Source organism: Oryctolagus cuniculus, chromosome 4 (assembly GCF_051225735.1).
Source record: "Oryctolagus cuniculus isolate XC-2025 breed Fujian yellow rabbit chromosome 4, ASM5122573v1, whole genome shotgun sequence".
NCBI lineage: Eukaryota > Metazoa > Chordata > Mammalia > Lagomorpha > Leporidae > Oryctolagus > Oryctolagus cuniculus.
The window spans coordinates 169874353-169893105 of NC_142870.1; the positions used below are offsets into that span (position 1 = coordinate 169874353).

Here is an 18753-nt window from a genome sequence, read left to right on the forward strand (position 1 = left end):
GGGGACTCCTGGAATGCAGGCCTAATTATGCTTCACACCGGTGCCACTCGGCCATTACTTTTTTTTTCCTTCTTAATTTTTATTTGACAGATAGCGTTAGACAATGAGAGAGAGAGAGAGACCGAGAGAAAGGTCTTCCTCTGGTCCACCCCCCAAATGGCTGCTATGGCTGGTGCTGCGCTGATCCAAAGCCAGGAGCCAGGTGCTTCTCCTGGTCTCCCATCGGGTGCAGGGCCCAAGCACTTGGGCCATCCTCCACTGCACTCCCTGGCCACAGCAGAGGGCTGGCCTGGAAGAGGGGCAACCGGGACAGAATCCGGCGCCCCGACCGGGACTAGAACCCGGGGTGCCGGCGCCGCAGGCGGAGGATTAGCCTAGTGAGCCGCGGCGCCGGCCCCAGTGGCATTTCATTGTTTTTGATGTGCATTTCCTCAATGACTAATAACACCAAGAAGATTTTTTCATGCTCTTATTGGCAGTTTGTATACCTTTGAAAAAATGTCTAATCAAATTCTTTGCTTATTTTAAAATTACATTGATGTGTTATAAGAGTTCTTTACATTTGTTCTGGATAGTGGGTTTTTATCAGACATATAATTTGTAAAATTTTCATCACATCCTTGATAATGTCCTGTGATTATAAATAAAAGTTGTTAATTTTGATGATGTCCGATGGTCGCCTTTTCCTTTTCTGTTGATGCTTTTGGTATCATATCTGCCAACCCAAGGTCATAAGGATTTATTGCTTTATTTTCTTCCAAGAACTTTACCGTTTTAGCTCCTATATTTAGGTGACTGATTCACTTAATTTTTGTGCCCAGTATGTGGATACTGAAGTTTCTCTGTTATCTCAGCAGTCAGCAAGCCTGAGAGATTTCCTTAAATGCTTGGAGCAAAAAACAAACAAACAAACAAAAATAAAACAAAAACAAAAACTCTCCAACTCTCTGCAGACTAACTATTGTATTGTTTCCCTTTGTCCCATCAAGCTGCACCAGGATAGTGGGTCATGATCCTAAAGGCTGGTGAGCAGGGGGAATGGTATGCAGTTAAATAACTTTCTTACTGAATTTAAGCAGCCTCTCTCTTTCATTAAGCACTCTCTTGGTTGTTGGACATTTTGATTAGGTCCTGGAGTTCTGAAAAAGTTGATTCTATCCATTTTTGCTTCTATCCAATTTTTACTTCAGTGAAGGGATCAATGCTAGGAGCTCCCAACTCTGCCATCATCTGTGAAATCATTCCTTGAGCTTACTTTTACATATGGTATAGGGTAGAGGTTCAATTTCATTCTTCTGCATGAAGCTATCCAGTCATCCCAGCACCAGGTTAAAACTACCATTATTTCCCCCTAAAAATTGTGATAATCAGCAAACTGTAAATGTGAAAGCTATTTTTGGAATCCATTCCAAGGATCTATAAGTCTATCCCTTTTTTTTTTTTAAAGATTTATTTATTTATTTGAAAGGCAGTTACAGAGAAGGAGAGAGAGAGAGAGAGAGAGAGAGAGAGAGAGAGAGAGAGAAAGAGAGAGAGAGATGTCTTCCATCCACTGGTTCACTCCCCAATTGGCTGCAATGGCCAGAGCTGCACTGATCTGAAGCCAGGAGCTAGGAGCTTCTTCCGGGTCTCCCACTTGGGTGCAGGGACCCAAGGACTTGGGCCATCTTCTACTGCTTTCCCAGGCCATAGCAGAGAGCTGGATTGGAAGTGGAGTAGCCAGGACTCAAACTGGTACCCATATGGGATGCTGGCACTGCAGGTGGGGGCTTTATCCGCTACACCACAGTGTCAGCCCCATAAGTCTATCGTTGAGTAGCACCACACTGTCTTCATTGCTAGCTTTGTAGTATATTTTGAAATTGGTCCTCCAATTTTGTTCTTCTTTTTCACACTGCTGAGACTTTACTAAAATTTCTAACACTTGTTAACCTCTTTTCCTTCATTAATGACACTTCTTTATGGAAAGAATTTGGTCATTTTTCTTGCAGAATTTCCTATATTCTGAGTTTGATCTGACATATCAGTAAGGTGCAACTGAACATGTTTCTCTATGCTTTGCTGCAGGATTCCCTCTTCTTGCTTTTTTAAAGATTTTAAAAAATATGGCTTTGCTGTAGTACCGCTATGATGTTCAGTTTACTCTCCCAAGGGTTTTTCCTAAATGAGGAGCTCTCTCTGCTCCAAGTGCTTCTGAGAGCCCTGAAGGTCCAGGCCATCCCAGCGTGACCAGGCCTTTCGGCAGTAGCTCTGGACTTGCCGTTTCGTCTCAGCTACGCACACTGGGCCACCTCTTAGTATGAGGACCCCGCTCATGGGTGAGCGCTTGGGTGACTCTCTGGCTCCAGGGTCTTGACCAAGTAGCCTCTGATTTTTCTTTATATTTTCTCACCCTACTGAGACCCAAAGGGAGACCTGCTGCTGCTAACCACGTGCTCACGTTTCTGCAGTTCGCTGGGACACCTCTCTAATTTCACTGAGGATGTTTTCATCTGTTTTAAATGCAACTTTACTTGCTCAGTGAGGTAACTTTTGGTGAAAAATTTAGAAGGATGCAAAAATTCTACTGCCATTGCTTTCTTGCCTCTCATTGTTCTGGTCTTAATATGAACCTCTATCTCCTAATTTTAATAATTTACAGCAAGAGATTAAAACGTTACTGTTTAAATGTAATAGAGTTCTTGTGCTTTTCTAAAAATGTAACTATTTTAATATACATAATTTTACTTCTGTTTTTCACCATTTATTTCTCCTATGCATGTATACCTATTTGACTTCATATTTATTTACTTTCTAACACAAAGCAATTTTCAACAAGAAATGGTTAAGCTGAACTCTTTATTGCTAAACAGAACACAGCACCTTGTCCTTTAAAGAGTTCTATTAACTTGAACGTTTTCTAAGGGCCCTAGCAGGCATCTCAGGGGAGAAGTGGAGAAGCACGGTGGTTTTCATTGAGATCTCTTAGGGTAAAGAGAGCTGGGCTTTCTCATTGCTTATTCATATGACAGCTTGGTAAACGGTAAAGACTGAATGATACGCGGATCTCTTCCAAACACAGCTGTCTGAGATAGTTTCATTTCTGGAAAGCTGATCATGACGAAAACCTTCCTAGGTGTGTGACTTGCTCCAGTGTTATTTCGGCACGTGAGAAGGGCAACAGTCATCCTTGTACAGTCTTTCTTTCTTTTTATTTTTATTTTTTTGACAGGCAGAGTGGACAGTGAGAGAGAGAGACAGAGAGAAAGGTCTTCCTTCGCCGTTGGTTCACCCTCCAATGGCCGCCGCGGCTGGCACATCGCTGATCTGAAGCCAGGAGCCAGGTGCTTTTTCCTGGTCTCCCATGGGGTGCAGGGCCCAAGCACTTGGGCCATCCTCCACTGCACTCCCGGGCCACAGCAGAGAGCTGGCTTGGAAGATGGGCAACCAGGACAGAATCCGGCGCCCTGACTAGGACTAGAACCCAGTGTGCCGGCGCCGCAAGGCGGAGGATTAGCCTAGTGAGCCGCGGCGCCAGCCCCTTGTACGGTCTTTCATAACAAGTACCTGTACTGAGGCATGAGAGCTTCCTGCCCCAGCCATCCTCCTGTAGTGAGGTGATGTCCTGTGCTCAGTGCAGAGGTGTGACACACACATATCTAACTGTAATCTGAGCTGGTGCCAGCCTTCTCACTTTCTGCCCAATGCATCACACCGCACCTTTAGCCCGAGTGGCTCCACACCTCCCCGTGCAATTCCAGCCTGGTTTATGGCTTGCTCCTCCTGGGGGTCCTCCAGCCTCAGCAGGTGCCAGGAGTACAGGGGTAGAAGGTGGCACCAAGCAGGAACACGAGCACTGAAAACAAGTGCAGTGTGCAGATCCTGGGGCAGGGTGTGGAGCTGAGGGCTGCCATGGCTCACTGAGCACCCACACTCTCAGAAACTGTGCTACTGGCTTGCTGGCTTGCGATCTAGAATTCATGGGCTTTTCTGACACGTAAGATATGTTTTCCCAACAATCACGTACGCCGTAAGACTACACCAAGCTAACATCACAGAAGTAAGTTTTTAAGAATTCAAAGCCACAATAGCCCTTTATTAGTATCCTTAGATTGCAAACATTTATGCAGTACCCATTAAATGTACAGCACGTACTCATTAAACTTACTCTCCTCAGTACCAAAGCAAAGAGATTTGGATCTCCTCTCAGGACCTCACCATGGACTTCACAAAGGACATACACACAAAGAATCGGATGATTAATTCTCTTTAGGAGGGATTTTAATATATATATTATGATCTTAAAATTATGTTCTAGAATATTATTTATTCAATGGGGAAAATTCACAATATATAGTTAAGCTAATTAAAGCATGTTACAAAGTATAATCCCATTTTGTCAAATGGGGGCAGTGCTGTGTTGCAGCGGGTTAAACTGCTGCCTATAGAGCTGGCATCCAATATGGGTGCTGGTTCGTGTCCCTGCTGCTCCACTTCCGATCCAGCTCCCTGCTGATGTGCCTGGGAAAGCAGTGGAAGATGCCCAAGTGCTCGGAGCCCTGCCACCCAGGTGGGAGACCCAGATGAAGCTTCTGACTGTTGGCTTCAGCTTGGACCAGCCCTGGCTGTTGCAGCCACGAGGGGAGTTAACCGGCAGATGGAATAACTTTCTTTCTCTCTGCCTCTCCCTCTCTGTAACCCTGCCTTTCCAATAATCTTAAAAACATGGGTTCGTGTGGACAAAAACATATCACATCTGTGACTGTAAATCGGTATAACCACTCTGGAGAGCAATCTGGCAACATCTCAAAACTCCAGTTCTCGAAGTATATGAAGCTATTACAAGGAAGTTTGTTGCAATATTTAAGCTGCAATATTTCCTTAATTAAAAAAAAGAGGAAACAACCCAAATACTCATCAACAGATAAACAAACAAACTGTGTGGAACATACTTAAGTGGCATATCACTCAGTTAAAAACAAACTAGAATGAATGTACACAGGTACCACAAACGTTCATGGACAACGGAATTAAAAGATAAATCCCTTTTGGTGTAAAAATCTCTGAAGTCCATGCAGGTTTTGAAGTATCCTCATACATATGAGTACATCCCTAATTTCTCTCCTTGTTTTTGTGAAATTCTGATACCCGTGACAACACTGATGAACCCTGACGACACCACGCTAACTGAAATAGGCCAGACACAAACGGACAGACGCTGTATGATTCCACTTACCTGAGGAACCTAAAACAGGCAAAATTTAGAGACACAAAGGCAGAGGCTAATAAGGGGGTGGGACGTAGCAGGAGACTGGAAGTTAGTGCTTACGGGTACAGAATTTCAGTGTGGAACACTGACAGTTTCAGATATGGACAGCAGTGGTGGTTATACAACAGTGTGACGTCTGTTTAATGCCACTAAATTCTAACTTTCACACCAACCTGCCTGCACCCATACCCAGAGAGTTACGGAGTTTTTGTTGTGAAAATCAGAGAGAGCAGGAAGGCTTGCACATGCCATTAGGGATGCCCAGAAAGTGTCTAGCTAACTCCTGGCGTGTCTATTCATCCTTCCAAGCTTGTTGCTTACCTGTATTAGACCTGGCATAATTTCTGGCAAAAGTAGGTTAAGGGTTTCCCTGGACACTCTCTCTATCACTTTTGTCTGCATTTTGATTGCAGCCAGGTTGATTGGGTAATCTGCAGTTTGGATGATGGGACAAAGCACTTTGATGCACTGCTCCGGGCTAATGGAAGTGGCCAATACTGATGCAGCTTCCTCAGCAGATCTCACCACCTGAAACAAATGAAGTCAGGAAGCAATTTTTTAGATGTCACACTATGTCTTAGATGTATAAACTTCATGCAGCATTTACCGTGACATCTGGGATTTGCTTTGCAAGGACAGGCAAAATGCCCACAACAGTTGAAGCCAGTTGATGGATACATGGGGCTGTATTAAGTTCTCTCTCCCTTCTTTTGTGTTCTTTTGTTGTTCGCTACAGTCATTTTTCCTTTTTTAAAGTATTTTATTTATTTATTTATTTGAGAGGTAGAGTTACAGACAGTGAGACAGAGAGAGAAAGAGAGAAAGGTCTTCCTTCCGCTGGTTCACTCCCCAGATGGCTGCAATGGCCGGAGCTGTGCTGAACTGAAAACAAGAGCCAGGAGCCAGGAGATTCCTCCCAGTCTCCCACTTGAGTGTAGGGGCCCGAGCACTTGGGCCATCTTCTACTGCTTTCCCAGGCCACAGCAAAGAGCTGGACTGGAAAAGGAGCAGCCGGGACTAGAACCTGCGCCCATATGGGATGCCAGCACCACAGGCAGAGGATTAACCTACTGCACCATGGAGCCGGCCCCTGGCTACAGCCATTTTTAAAATCCAACCACGGCCCCACTATCCTGGGATGTACAGACTCTAAACCCAGACTGAGTTTTTAATGGAGTCCCCTGTATTGGGTTCCCTCTACTCCACAAGTCCCTGTTTTACAGGAATAGGAAATAACATTTCATTCAGGTGGTATCAAAAAGTTAACAAATTATCCTCTCCCCCTTTTCCATTTATTTATTTTTTTGGTCCACTGAAGCATTGCTATTTGTATGTATATGGGTGTTTCAAAAAATTTGTGGAAGGGCTGGCGCTGAGGCTCAATAGGCTAATCCTCCGCCTTGCGGTGCCGGCACACCGGGTTCTAGTCCCGGTCGGGGCACTGGATTCTGTCCCGGTTGCCCCTCTTCCAGGCCAGCTCTCTGCTGTGGCCCGGGAGTGCAGTGGAGGATGGCCCAGGTGCTTGGGCCCTGCACCCCATGGAAGACCAGGAGAAGCACCTGGCTCCTGCCTTCAGATCAGTGCGGTGTGCCGGTCGCAGCAGCCATTGGAGGGTGAACCAACTGTAAAGGAAGACCTTTCTCTCTGTCTCTCTCTCTCTCTCTCACTGTCCACTCTGCCTGTCAAAAAAAAAAAAAAAAAATTTGTGGAAGGAACCGGCACTGTGGCATAGTGAGTAAAGCCAACGCCTGCAGTGCTGGCATCCCACATGGGTGCTGGTTTGAGTCCTGGCTGCTCCATTTCCGACCCAGCTCTCTGCTATGGCCTGGGAAGGCAGTGGAAGATGACCCAAGTCCTTGGGCCTCTGCACTGTATGGGAGTCCTGGAAGAAGCTCCTGGCTCCTGGCTTCGGATCGGGGCAGCTCCGGCCATTGTGGCCATTCGGGGAGTGAACCAGCAAATGGAAGACACCCCCACCCCGATCCATAATTCTGCCTTTCAAATAAATACATCTTTTTAAAAAAAGCTTGTGGAGGGCCGGCGCTGTGGCTCACTAGGCTAATTCTCCGCCCGCAGCACTGGCACCCCGGGTTCTAGTCCCAGTCGGGGTGCCAGTTCTGTCCCGGATGCTCCTCTTCCAGTCCAGCTCTCTGCTGTGGTCAGGGAGGGCAGTGGAGGATGGCCCGAGTGCTTGGGCCCTGCACCCCATGGGAGACCAGGAGAAGTACCTGGCTCCTGCCATCGGATCAGCACGGTGCGCAGGCCGTAGCGGCCATTTGTGGGGTGAATCAACGGATAAAGGAAGACCTTTCTCTCTCTAACTCTGCCTGTCCAAACAGATAAACAAACAAAAGCTTGTGGAAAATGGAAGTAAAGCATTTATTTTGGTGTAAAATTTTCTGAAACCATGCAGTTCCAAAGTACCCTCATACGAAAGAGTATATCCCTAGAAAAAGGACCCCAGAATTCTCTCTGGTGTGTTTTTGTCTTGTTTCTTTGTGGCCCATGATACCAGCTGAGGACATCAATAAGAGGGGTCTTCAAAAAGTTAATGAAAAATGTGTATGAAAAACTCTAAGTGGATTTCATGTTTTTTCTATGAACTTTTTGAAGTTTTCTCATACAGTCAAATCAAACTGATAAAATGGGAGATTATTCTACCATTTTTCTACATCTTTACATCAGATCTGAGGCTGCTGTGATACAGTCACATCCAGTATGGATGCCAGTTCAAGTCCCGGCTGCTCCACTTCCAATCCAGCTCCCTACTAATGTGCCTGGGAAAGCAGTGGAAGATGGCCCAAGTGCTTAGGCCCAGCCCAGTCCCAGCCATTGTAGACATTTGGGGAGTGAACCAGTAGGAAGATCTTCCTACCTCTCTTAACTCTACTTTTCAAATAAATAAATAAATAAATCTTAAAAAAAAAAAAACCAAAAAAAACCCCCACACACCAAAACATTGTCACTGATCATTTTCACTTGTTTGGCCTGCCTGTGAGGTTCACAATTATGTGAGCTCTGTGATCATCAACAGTTTTAAATTTTCCAAAGTACCCATGTGTCACCACCAACGTTAGGCACCAGACAAAGCTTTGGAGCATGCAGTTCTCAGAACCTGGCATTGCTGACACTCTGGAGAGCAGCGTCATGGTGCCATGGGACAGTGGCACTGAGAGGCATCCCCTCTTTCACTCATAATGATCGTCTTTCCTTCTGCATTGGTTTTGGGGAGGGCAAAACACTGGTTTTGCAGTGAAAAGAAGTTATGGCTGTCATCCTACTAGAAGCAGTAGTCTCTAAAGTGGGTTATAAAATATTTAAAAGTAATTGCTTTTGATGTTAGTTTGGTAGTATTTTAACTTATAATCTCAGCTGGTAAAAAGGTGCTTTGAAAGCTATAGTGGAAAATATACTGGCAGTCAGAAGATTCAGGGCTAATATCAGCTGTAACACCTTAGGAATATCAATTGTATGTATTTTCTTTTTCTTTCTTTTTTTTTTTTTTAAGATTTATTTATTTGAAAAGCAGAGTCACAGAGAGAAAGAGAAAGAGAGAGGTCTTCCATCCACTGGTTCACTCCTCAAGCGGCCGCAATGGCTGAAGTTGGGCCAGTCCTAAGCCAGGAGCTCTTCTGGGCCTCCCATGTGGGTGCAGGGACCTGAGGACTTGGGCCGTTCACTGCGGCTCTCCCAGGCACATTAGCAGGGAGCTGCATAGGAAGTGGAGCAGCTGGGACTCCAACTGGTGCCCATAAGGGATTCTGGTGTCACAGGCAGCAGCTTTACCTGCTGTGCTACAGTGCCAGCCCCAATTCTATATTTTGAAAACAGGAATACAACAGGCCAACAGGAGTTATTCGGGCCAGAAGGTAGATAACCAATCAGCAAATATCAGACACTGTTTTTAAATCTTCAGTGAGATGCTACGAATGTGCCATTATTAAACCCTAACTGGATTAAAAAAAAAGAAAATTGCCTAAAAATCGAGATAGATTTAGATGTTATGATTTATTTTCCTATAAAATCTTTTAAAAAAGCAAGTCACGCTGACAGGTTCAATTTCTCTCTTTCAACAGACATTTTCATAGGCAATATATTAACATAAACGTCAGTGATTGCCTGTCTTCATTAGTTAGCAAAACAATCAAATTTTTACTGTGAAATGGAATGCAAAAGTATCAAGTAGAAAACTAAAAGTGAGGGGCCGGTGTTGTGGCATAGCAGGTTAAGCTACCACCTGCCATGCTGGCATCCCATATGAGTTCATATGGCTGCTTCAAGTCCTGGCTGCTCCACTTCTATTCCAGCTAATGTGCCTGGGAAGGTGTGGAAGATGGCCCAAGAGCTCAGGGCTCTGCCATCCACTTAGGAGACCCAGATGGAGGTCTGAGGATACTGGCTTCGGCCTGGCCCAGCCCTGGCACTAGTCATTGAGGCCATCTGAGCCAGCAGACATTAGATTTCTGTCTCTCCCTCTCTAACTTAGCCTCTCACGTAAATAAATCAATACATATTTAAAAAAAAAACAAACCAGAAAACCACTAACAAAATGAAGAAGTAGAAAATCATACATTATTTCCTATAGCTGGTCTATTTTAGGGAAAAGGTCATGATATTACCATAATTCATTCAATACAAAAGAATATATGGTCATATCTTAATCAGATGTGTACTCACCAAAGAAATGACTAATAAGGGTACGTTTTATGTAGCATTCACGTTTCATGAAATAAAATGGGAATAAAATATTAATTTAGCCAGGCAACTCACCTCCTTATGAGGATCTTTATGTGCTTCCAATGTTTTCATTACAGTCAATTCTGCATAGTTTTTAAATCTTGCTGGTTGATGCCTCAGGATTTCTCTCAAAACCTTTAACGCCAATGCCCTGATTGTTGGCTAAGAAGGAACATTTAAATATTTTTAATACTTTGGGTTGAAGAAAATCTTTAACATTTTCAATTTCTGTAACTTAAGGGTCTTAATGGGGGAGCTGCAGACAACTGCATAAAGTACACAGTATATTATATACTGATATTTTCACATCTCCAGTAGAAAATCTGTATCATACTTCTTGATTTCTAGGAAGTAAAGAACAAATTCTATTTTGACTATAAAAGGAAGTTTTGTTTCTGAACAACTAATTTTTTTTTTTTTTTTTTGACAGGCAGAGTGGACAGTGAGAGAGAGAGACAGAAAGGTCTTCCTTTGCCGTTGGTTCACCCTCCAATGGCGCCACGGCTGGCGCGCTGCGGCCGGCGCACCGCGCTGATCCGATGGCAGGAGCCAGGTACTTCTCCTGGTCTCCCATGGGGTGCAGGGCCCAAGGACTTGGGCCATCCTCCACTGCACTCCCGGGCCACAGCAGAGAGCTGGCCTGGAAGAGGGGCAACCGGGACAGAATCCGGCGCCCCGACCGGGACTAGAACCCGGTGTGCCGGCGCCGCAAGGCGGAGGATTAGCCTAGTGAGCCGCGGTGCCCGGCCTCTGAACAACTAATCTAAATATGAAAAACAAATACCCTGTACTTCCCTGCAACCTTTCATTTTTCCTGCTGTCAGCTGTTCAGAACTGTGGAGCTACTTGGTTTAGAAGAAAAAGTACTTTAATATGAAAATTTCATGCAGAAAGTGGCAGTGAAATAGACTTGTTTTCCCACTTTCTGAATCTATGTAGTACTTGATCAACAGGAGATCTAAAAGAGACAGGAAGGCCAGGTTACTGAATACATTTTCTGCCATTTACCTCTTTATCCCCAAGGGTCTCAAGCAATAAAAGCAATATTGTTTTGAAATGCTCATCCCAAACACTGAAGGATTCTTCCTGTGTCAGCTTCATGAGTTCATAGAGGGCGATCTTCCTTTCTTCCACACGTTCATTGTGATTAGACAGCTCCTTCAGTAATTCTGCAACTAGGTCAGAATGGTCTAGGGAGAGATCTGTCGAAGACAAAGTTAATTATGCAATTCCACAGGTCCACTCTCGCAAGCTATGGACAAGAACTTCTAACATTATGAAACAGACATAAGCAACACCGGTTGTGAAACACGAAGAAAAAGACACCAAGTAATTTTCTTTTCTATTCTGTCAACTCCAAAATATCAAAGCGATTTAAACTTTTTCATAATAAAAACACACAAAACAGAGAACAGTTTAATGAAATCCCATGTACCCATCACCCAGCTTCAACAATGACTAAGATTTTGCCATTCTTACCTCATCTTTGTTCCTCCTTTTCTCTGAATCCCAAATGTGCCATTTCTTCCAGACACACTTCAGTATGCACTGCTATGGTGTCATGCCAGGATACCCACAATGTCTGGGTATCCCACTTCTAGTGATGTCATTAATGATCACTCGATCTAAGTGGGGACAACTTGATCCCACCATGGTAAACTTCTCCATTAACCTTTAAACCAATGGTTTGGCTCATGCTGCTGAATCAGTTATTTCACTAATAGTAAAAATCGTAATCATCTACTCATTCCACTCCTTCCATGGGCTAGAATTCCTCTGTAGAGTAACTAGCAACCATGGCTATTTTGATTATCCTGAAATGAGGTTTGATAGAAAAAGCAGAAAAAATTACCTAATGTATCTCTTTAAAATACTGTAGGAGTTAGGGGTTGGGCCCATTGGTTACCAAGGAGTTTCGTTTCTGCTTTCACTAAAAAAAATTGCTTATTTGAAAGAGGGGGGGGAGGAGGGGATGAGGGAAGGGGGAGGGGGAGGGAGGGAGGGGGAGGAGAGGGGAAAGGGGGGAGGGAGGGGGGAGAGAGAGAGAGAAAGAGAGGAGGGGATGAGGAAAGGGGGAGGGAGGGGGGGACGAGAGGGGAAAGAGGGGAGGGAGGGGGAGAGAGAGAGAATATGAATCCCCCATCTGCTGGTTCACTCCCCAGATGCCTGCAGCAGCTGGGGCTAGGCCAGGCCAAAGCCAGAAACTCCATCTGAGTCTCCCACAGGGTGGCAGGAACCCAACTGTTTGGGCCATCACTTACTGCCTCCTGGCATGCATATCAGAAGGAAGCTTGGACTGGGAGCAGAGTCCAGACCTGAACCAAGGCACTCGGATAAGGGCACGCAGGTGTCCCGAGCAACATCTTAGCTGCTCTGCCAAACAGCCAACTGTGCCTACTTTTTACAAGTATAATCATGAACTCATGGATTTTATGAGGGTTAAAGGACACTTGTTGCTTATTTTTCAACAAGTTATCAGATGGTACTTCAAATAATTTTTGTAAAGGCCAGAGTGAAATAAAAAAATTCATGTTAGAACATTACAAAATACCAGAGTTCTCCTATATTCTTCTGATGACCAAATAAACGATAAATTCAGGCCTTCAGGGGTTTGAGCAGGCAGTAGCTTGAGCTTTTGTCATAGACTCATTTTCTTCCTAAGTCCTTTTCTGAAATGAAATAATCATAAAGCATGCTGCAGACCAGTAATCAAACAATATTGCAGGTTCAACAAGAACTTACTGCAGCAGGATAAATGCATCTCCTTAACCCCACAGAGATCACCCCGGGAAGTCCTAAGTTACCAGACTTCCACAGATGTCTTAGGAGCACTCTGTTAAGAGTGCATTTCATTTCAGCTTAAGAGAGCGTTTCAGAGAAAGTCTGTTCTCTTTTCCATGAAACAGGCTTTGTAACTGCTCCAGCAGATAATCAGAAATGACTGGTCTGGACAGATGATTGACAGGGAAATAATTTCTGCCAGAGAAAGGGAATGAACTGTTTGTTATGAAATTGAACTATGTATAGCATACAAATTAGATCAATGTAAGGTCCTGAATCTTTCCTGCTCTGACACAGAGAGGCACTGTGGTCAAGTGGAAAGAACATGGGCTTTGGAACAGCACCAAGCCTCTGCTTCCTACCCCCTGTGTGCCTGGGCATGTTCTGAGCTACTGCTGAGGTGCAGTTTTCTCAACAGTACAACGGGAAAACAACATCCACTCTGGGGCCGTGGTGAAGACCTGGGCCTGGAACACAGTAAACTCACTAGTATTAGCTTTCCCTACGTTCACTGACAAATATCTGCATAACTACTATTCTAACAACATTTTTGTAGCAGTGCTCCAAAAATACTGGATAGTCTTTCTTTCCAGTTGGTAAATTGTGATTTTGTGTTTTCTTGACTAACAGTGTTATCCTTACTAGAGGTAGTATATCAGACTCTTACAGTCCCCAGCAAACCTTACAGAGGCCATCATTAGATGTGGATATAAGTGGGGTTGTTTTAGACTTACTAATTTTGATAAATGTGTGTCTGCAATGTATGTAGAAACACCTGGATAAGGGACATAAGCAATAAGTCTCAGAATTTTGGAGTAATTTCCTTTTACAGAAATTTTGACTTGAACAAAATAACTATCTTCCACCAAGTTTTATGTTTTAAAAACAATACAAGGGAGTGGGCACTGACCCGGTAGTTAAGACACTGGTTAGAATGCCCATGACCCAGACTGCAGGGCCTGGGCTCAATTCCCAGTCCTGTCTCCTGATTTTAGCTTCCTGCTCATGTGGACCCCATGGAGCAGTGGCGATGGCTCAAATTGCTGGGTTCCTGCCACCCACGTGGGCGCTCTGGGTTAAGTTCTCGGCTCCTGGCTGGCACTGGATGGAAGTGCATTCTTTTTCTCTCATCTCTCAAATAAAGCAAACAACAAGAGGACTTCTGTACTGAGGGGAAGAAAGATCCAAATAGCAGGAGAGGATACTAATAATAAAAAAAGGCAAAGCTAGCAACATTCACAATAAAATAACGTCAAAGTCTTCCCCATCTCAGAATTAAAAATGAAAAGAGATAATAACAAAAAACAAATGTTGTAGGAAGCTTGGAACTACTACTGAGGGCTTATCTATCGTCAAAGACTTGACAAAAACGGCTGCCTTTCAAAAGTCAATCAAGCATTTTGCTTTGATGAAATAAGGTATTCTCAAGTTCAAAAATACTCTATCAGTTTAGGTTTCAGTTACATAGTTTCCAAGGATGTCTTCCTTGAGCAAATGGAAAATATACGAGCCTTAGTAAAGGAAGAAAGAATTAATATGGCAGTAATTTTGTAAGTTATGATAGTTTTGATTCTGTGACAGTTGTGTATATCGAGGCTCTTAACTGGAGAAGTTGGTAAAAACATGATTCTCCAATCTCACTGGTGACCAAAGAAATACAAAGATATTTTTCATTCAGACATGGCATGGGGACACAGGCTCTTCAGCCTACTAAAGGAGGGTCAGCACACCACCACGTGGGAAACTACGGGTTTTCAGAGCCCAGCCAAGTAGGTTTCAGGGTGTTAAGTTGTTGGAGTCAAAGCAAAATGAGAAGGCATCCGTGGCAGTGGGTGAAGGCGGAAGGGCACAGCCCAGCGGGCTGAGGAGCAGATCTGTGCAAAGCGAGGAAGTGGTGGTGGAGGTGGAAGCTGGTTGTATGCAGGAAGACTGATCAGAGAAGTACATGTGTTAGAGATAACGGCAGGGGCTGGCACTGTGGCGTGGTGTGTAAAGCTGCCGCCTGCAGCACCCGCACCCCATGTGAGTGCCAGTTCGAGTCCTGGCTTCTCCACTTCCAATCCAGAGCCTTGCTAATGCGCCTAGGAAAGCAGTGTAAGATGACCCAGGTACTGGACCTCCTGCTCTGGTTGTTGTGGTCATTTGGGGAGTGAACCAGCAGAGGGAAGATCTCTCTCTCTCTCTCTCTTTCTCTAACTTTGCCTTTCAAATAAAAAAAATCTAAAAAAAAAAAAAAAAAGATGACAGCAGCTGCATTTCTCACTGTCAGTAAAAGGCTTATCAGTATGAAAAAGGAGGAAACTGGAATGCTAGATTGGGCCTGGAGCCAGTGGTGCAAATATATGACTTCAACAGATAAAACAGCGATGCAGATCAATGCCTGCAAGCACACACAGACAGATGTACACTCTCCCTGTCAGTGAGTGTAACTAGTGTCCAGACCTTAGTCTTTAAAAATAACTTTCCATTAAAAGGCCCAATGGATCCTTGGAGAAACAGTGGTTTCTACAACTGAAATGGGCTAGTACAACATTTTGCTGTGCCAGAATGCAAAGATGGAGACATGTCAAAAGGACACCAAAAGTCAGCTTGAATGGGCTCTTGGTGGTCAAATCAAGGACAATTTGCACAACAAAATAAAACATTATATATTATAGCTCAGTGAATACAACCAGAAACCCTGAGTCCATAGAGATATAAATACATACATCAATATTTTAAAGTGAATTTGAGTTTAATGAGGACAGTACATTTATACTATTTTATAATATCTCCTTACAACTCAACAAGGAAAACTTGATCCAAAAATGAGAAAAGGATTTGAACTGATACTCTTCCAAAAATAATGAACAAATGGGTAGGAGCACTTGAAAAGGTCACTAATCACTAGGGAAACGCAAATCCAAACTACTAGGAGATACCATCTCATATCCATTAGGATGGTTACTACTGGTGAAGATATATGGGAAATAGAACCCTTCTGCACGGGTGGTGGGAACAAAAATTAGTACTGTGGCTGTGGAAAATAGTTTAGAGGCTTCTTAAAAAATTAAAACAGGAAAAAAAATGAAAACAGAATTATCATATGATCTAGCAATTTCTGCTTCTGAGTATATACCCCAAAGCACTGAAAACAGTCTCAGAGAGACATCTGTACACCAATATTCACACAGCATTATTCACAATAACTAAAATGTGGAAACAACCCAAGTGTCTATCAATGGATAAGCAAAATGCAGCAGATCCATAAATGGAAGATTATTTAAAAAGAAAGGACATTCTGACGTATGTTGTAACTTAGACAAACCTTGAGATTGTGCCAAATGAAATAAGCTGGTCACAAAACGACAAAGAACCACACGATACCATCTACACAAGGAATTTAAAGTAGTCAAAGATCAGAAAGTTAAATAATGTGCATAGGTTATATGCAAATACCAAATGCATTTTTTATGTAAGAGACTTAAGCATCTGTAAATTTTGGAATTTATTGGGGTTCCTGGAACCAAAGAGACGGACAACTGTATTTAATCGGCACAGCGTGTTAGTTTTACAAGATGAAAAGAGCTATGGAGTAGGCCGGCGCCGCGGCTCACTAGGCTAATCCTCCGCCTAGCGGCGCCGGCACACCGGGTTCTAGTCCCGGTCGGGGCTCCGGATTCTGTCCCGGTTGCCCCTCTTCCAGGCCAGCCCTCTGCTGTGGCCAGGGAGTGCAGTGGAGGATGGCCCAGGTGCTTGGGCCCTGCACCCCATGGGAGACCAGGAAAAGCACCTGGCTCCTGGCTCCTGCCATCGGATCAGCGCGGTGCGCCGGCCGCAGCGCGCTGGCCGCGGCGGCCATTGGAGGGTGAACCAACGGCAAAAGGAAGACCTTTCTCTCTGTCTCTCTCTCTCACTGTCCACTCTGCTTGTCAAAAAAAAAAAAAAAAAAAAAAAAGAAAAGAGCTATGGAGGAGAGTTGTGACAATTTTAGAGCAGTATGGTTCTATTTAATTCCACCCAACTGTACAGTAAATGGTTAAGGTGACAAATTTTATGTGTATTTTAGCACAATAAAAACTGGAGAAAAAGATTATATTGGGACAAGTGACAAAATTCTAATGGCTTTGAAGAGTAGGTGGCATTTACTTATCTGAGAAGCAAGAGAGACAGAGAGGGAAACAGAGCTCTCATTCACTGGTTGCCTTCCCTAATGGCCACCATGGCTCTGAGTTGGAGGCTAAAGCCAGGAACTCAGTCCAGGTCTCTCATAAGCATGGCAGGAGCGCAATTACTTGAGCTGTCACCACTGCCTCCTAGGGTCTGCATTAGCAGGAAGCTGGAGTAGAACAGAGCTTGGTGTTGAACCCAGGCACCGACATGGAGCATGGGCATCTAACTAACCAGTGTCTACTGCTATGCTAGATGCTTGCTCGAGGGATTGGTGGTTATTAATATTAATATCCTCATATTAATGTCCTCAATTTGTTGAGTATATTGTAGTAGTATGGGTAGATTAAGTTGATAACCTTTTATTGTACCCCCAACTTTTGAGCTTTTATTACTTTCTCTCAAAGAAACAGACACTACCATATATTTTTAATTAATTTATTTGAGAGGCAGAGAGATAGTGAGGAAATTATCACTTAAATTGGCTAAGTGTTCCAAAAACCATTTTTAAATTAATTTATTTGAGAGGCAGAGAGGGAGTGATACCACCCTTATCTACTGGTTCACTCCCCAGACGCCCACAATGGCTGGAGTCAGGTTGGGCCAAAGCCAGGAGCTGGGTACACAATCCAGGTCTGCCTTTTGGTGGCAGAAACCCAGTCACTTGATCTACCGCTGTTGCCCCCGGAGTGCACATCAGCAGGAAGCTGACGTCAGGAGCTGCAGCCAGAAATCAAATCTAGGCACTTTCATGCAGAACACGGTGTCCCAACCACTAGGGACAGCTCTTGATTACTTTAAAATAAAATACACACACACACACACACACATTCAGTACAATTGAGGCAAGAAATGTTAGTGGACCCAATTTTTTCTTTCAGTTTGTGACATATGCATAAAAATTTTTAACTGATTAAAGATGTTAAAGCTACATCTCAATTTACTAGGCTATTGGCACTACATAGTGTTCAAAGGATACTTTCCAGCTAAGTTCAATTTATTCCCTCTTGTTGCACGGTTATCATGACTACGCCTTAGCAACACACTCAACTATTCATGATTAAAAAACATCAAAGTCCACATCTATGGCAATTTTACAGATTTGTATGCAATTTAGATTTAGTTTGATACATTGTCATAATGTTAGTTTGTGATATTTGTAATATATTTGAGTCTCTTAACATGAGAGGTTGGTAAAAACATGATTCCGGAACTCATTAGTAAACAAATACAAATGAAGTTATTTTCCCACCTATAAAAATTTAAAAAATATAGATTTCTAATATTTAATTTCTCAATTTTGTTAATAAAAATGCCCACTAGGATGACCTATTTTGTTTTCATCACAATCACAAAATTAAAAACATTTTAACATTCTATGATGGTGAGGAAATCACTACTTAAGCTGGCCAAGGGTTTTCTTATTAAAAATTGAAATATTTTTTTTGTATTTGAGAGGCAGAAATACAAAGAGAGAGACAGAGAGCGCAAGAGAAAGAGAAAAAAAGTTTAAGTTCCCAACTATTGATTAATTCACTCCCCAAATGCCTACAATGACAGAGACTAGGCTGGGGCTGAAGCTATAGCACAATTCAGGTCTCTACAGTGGGCAGCAGGAACCCAAGTAGTTGAACCGTCACTCCTGCCCACAAAGCTCTGCTCTGGGAGGAAGCCGAGTCAGTAGCTGGGAATCAAACTCAGGTACACTGATATGGAAGAGGGTGTTTTAATTGCTAGGCTAAACCACTTTTCCTCAAGTGTTCTGAGATGTAACTGTGCAGTAAATAACTCTCAAAGTTAAAATTCACATACCCCTTAATTGAGCAATTTTCTCTCTA

The 18753-nt window shown here is 43.5% G+C and overlaps 1 protein-coding gene across 50 annotated transcripts in view; it reads right to left on the minus strand.

The window, feature by feature from the left end:
- CLASP2 (cytoplasmic linker associated protein 2) overlaps window positions 1–18753 on the minus strand; it is a 207835-nt gene that overhangs the window by 5536 nt on the left and 183546 nt on the right. For all 50 annotated transcript variants that reach the window (XM_051818589.3, XM_051818584.3, XM_089331273.1 and 47 more), the window contains 3 exons: window positions 10994–11187; window positions 10019–10147; window positions 5570–5776 (listed from right to left, as the gene is read on the minus strand). In XM_051818589.3, the coding sequence (XP_051674549.1) occupies window positions 5570–5776; window positions 10019–10147; window positions 10994–11187 (530 nt within the window). The remainder of the gene's footprint in view (window positions 1–5569; window positions 5777–10018; window positions 10148–10993; window positions 11188–18753) is intronic.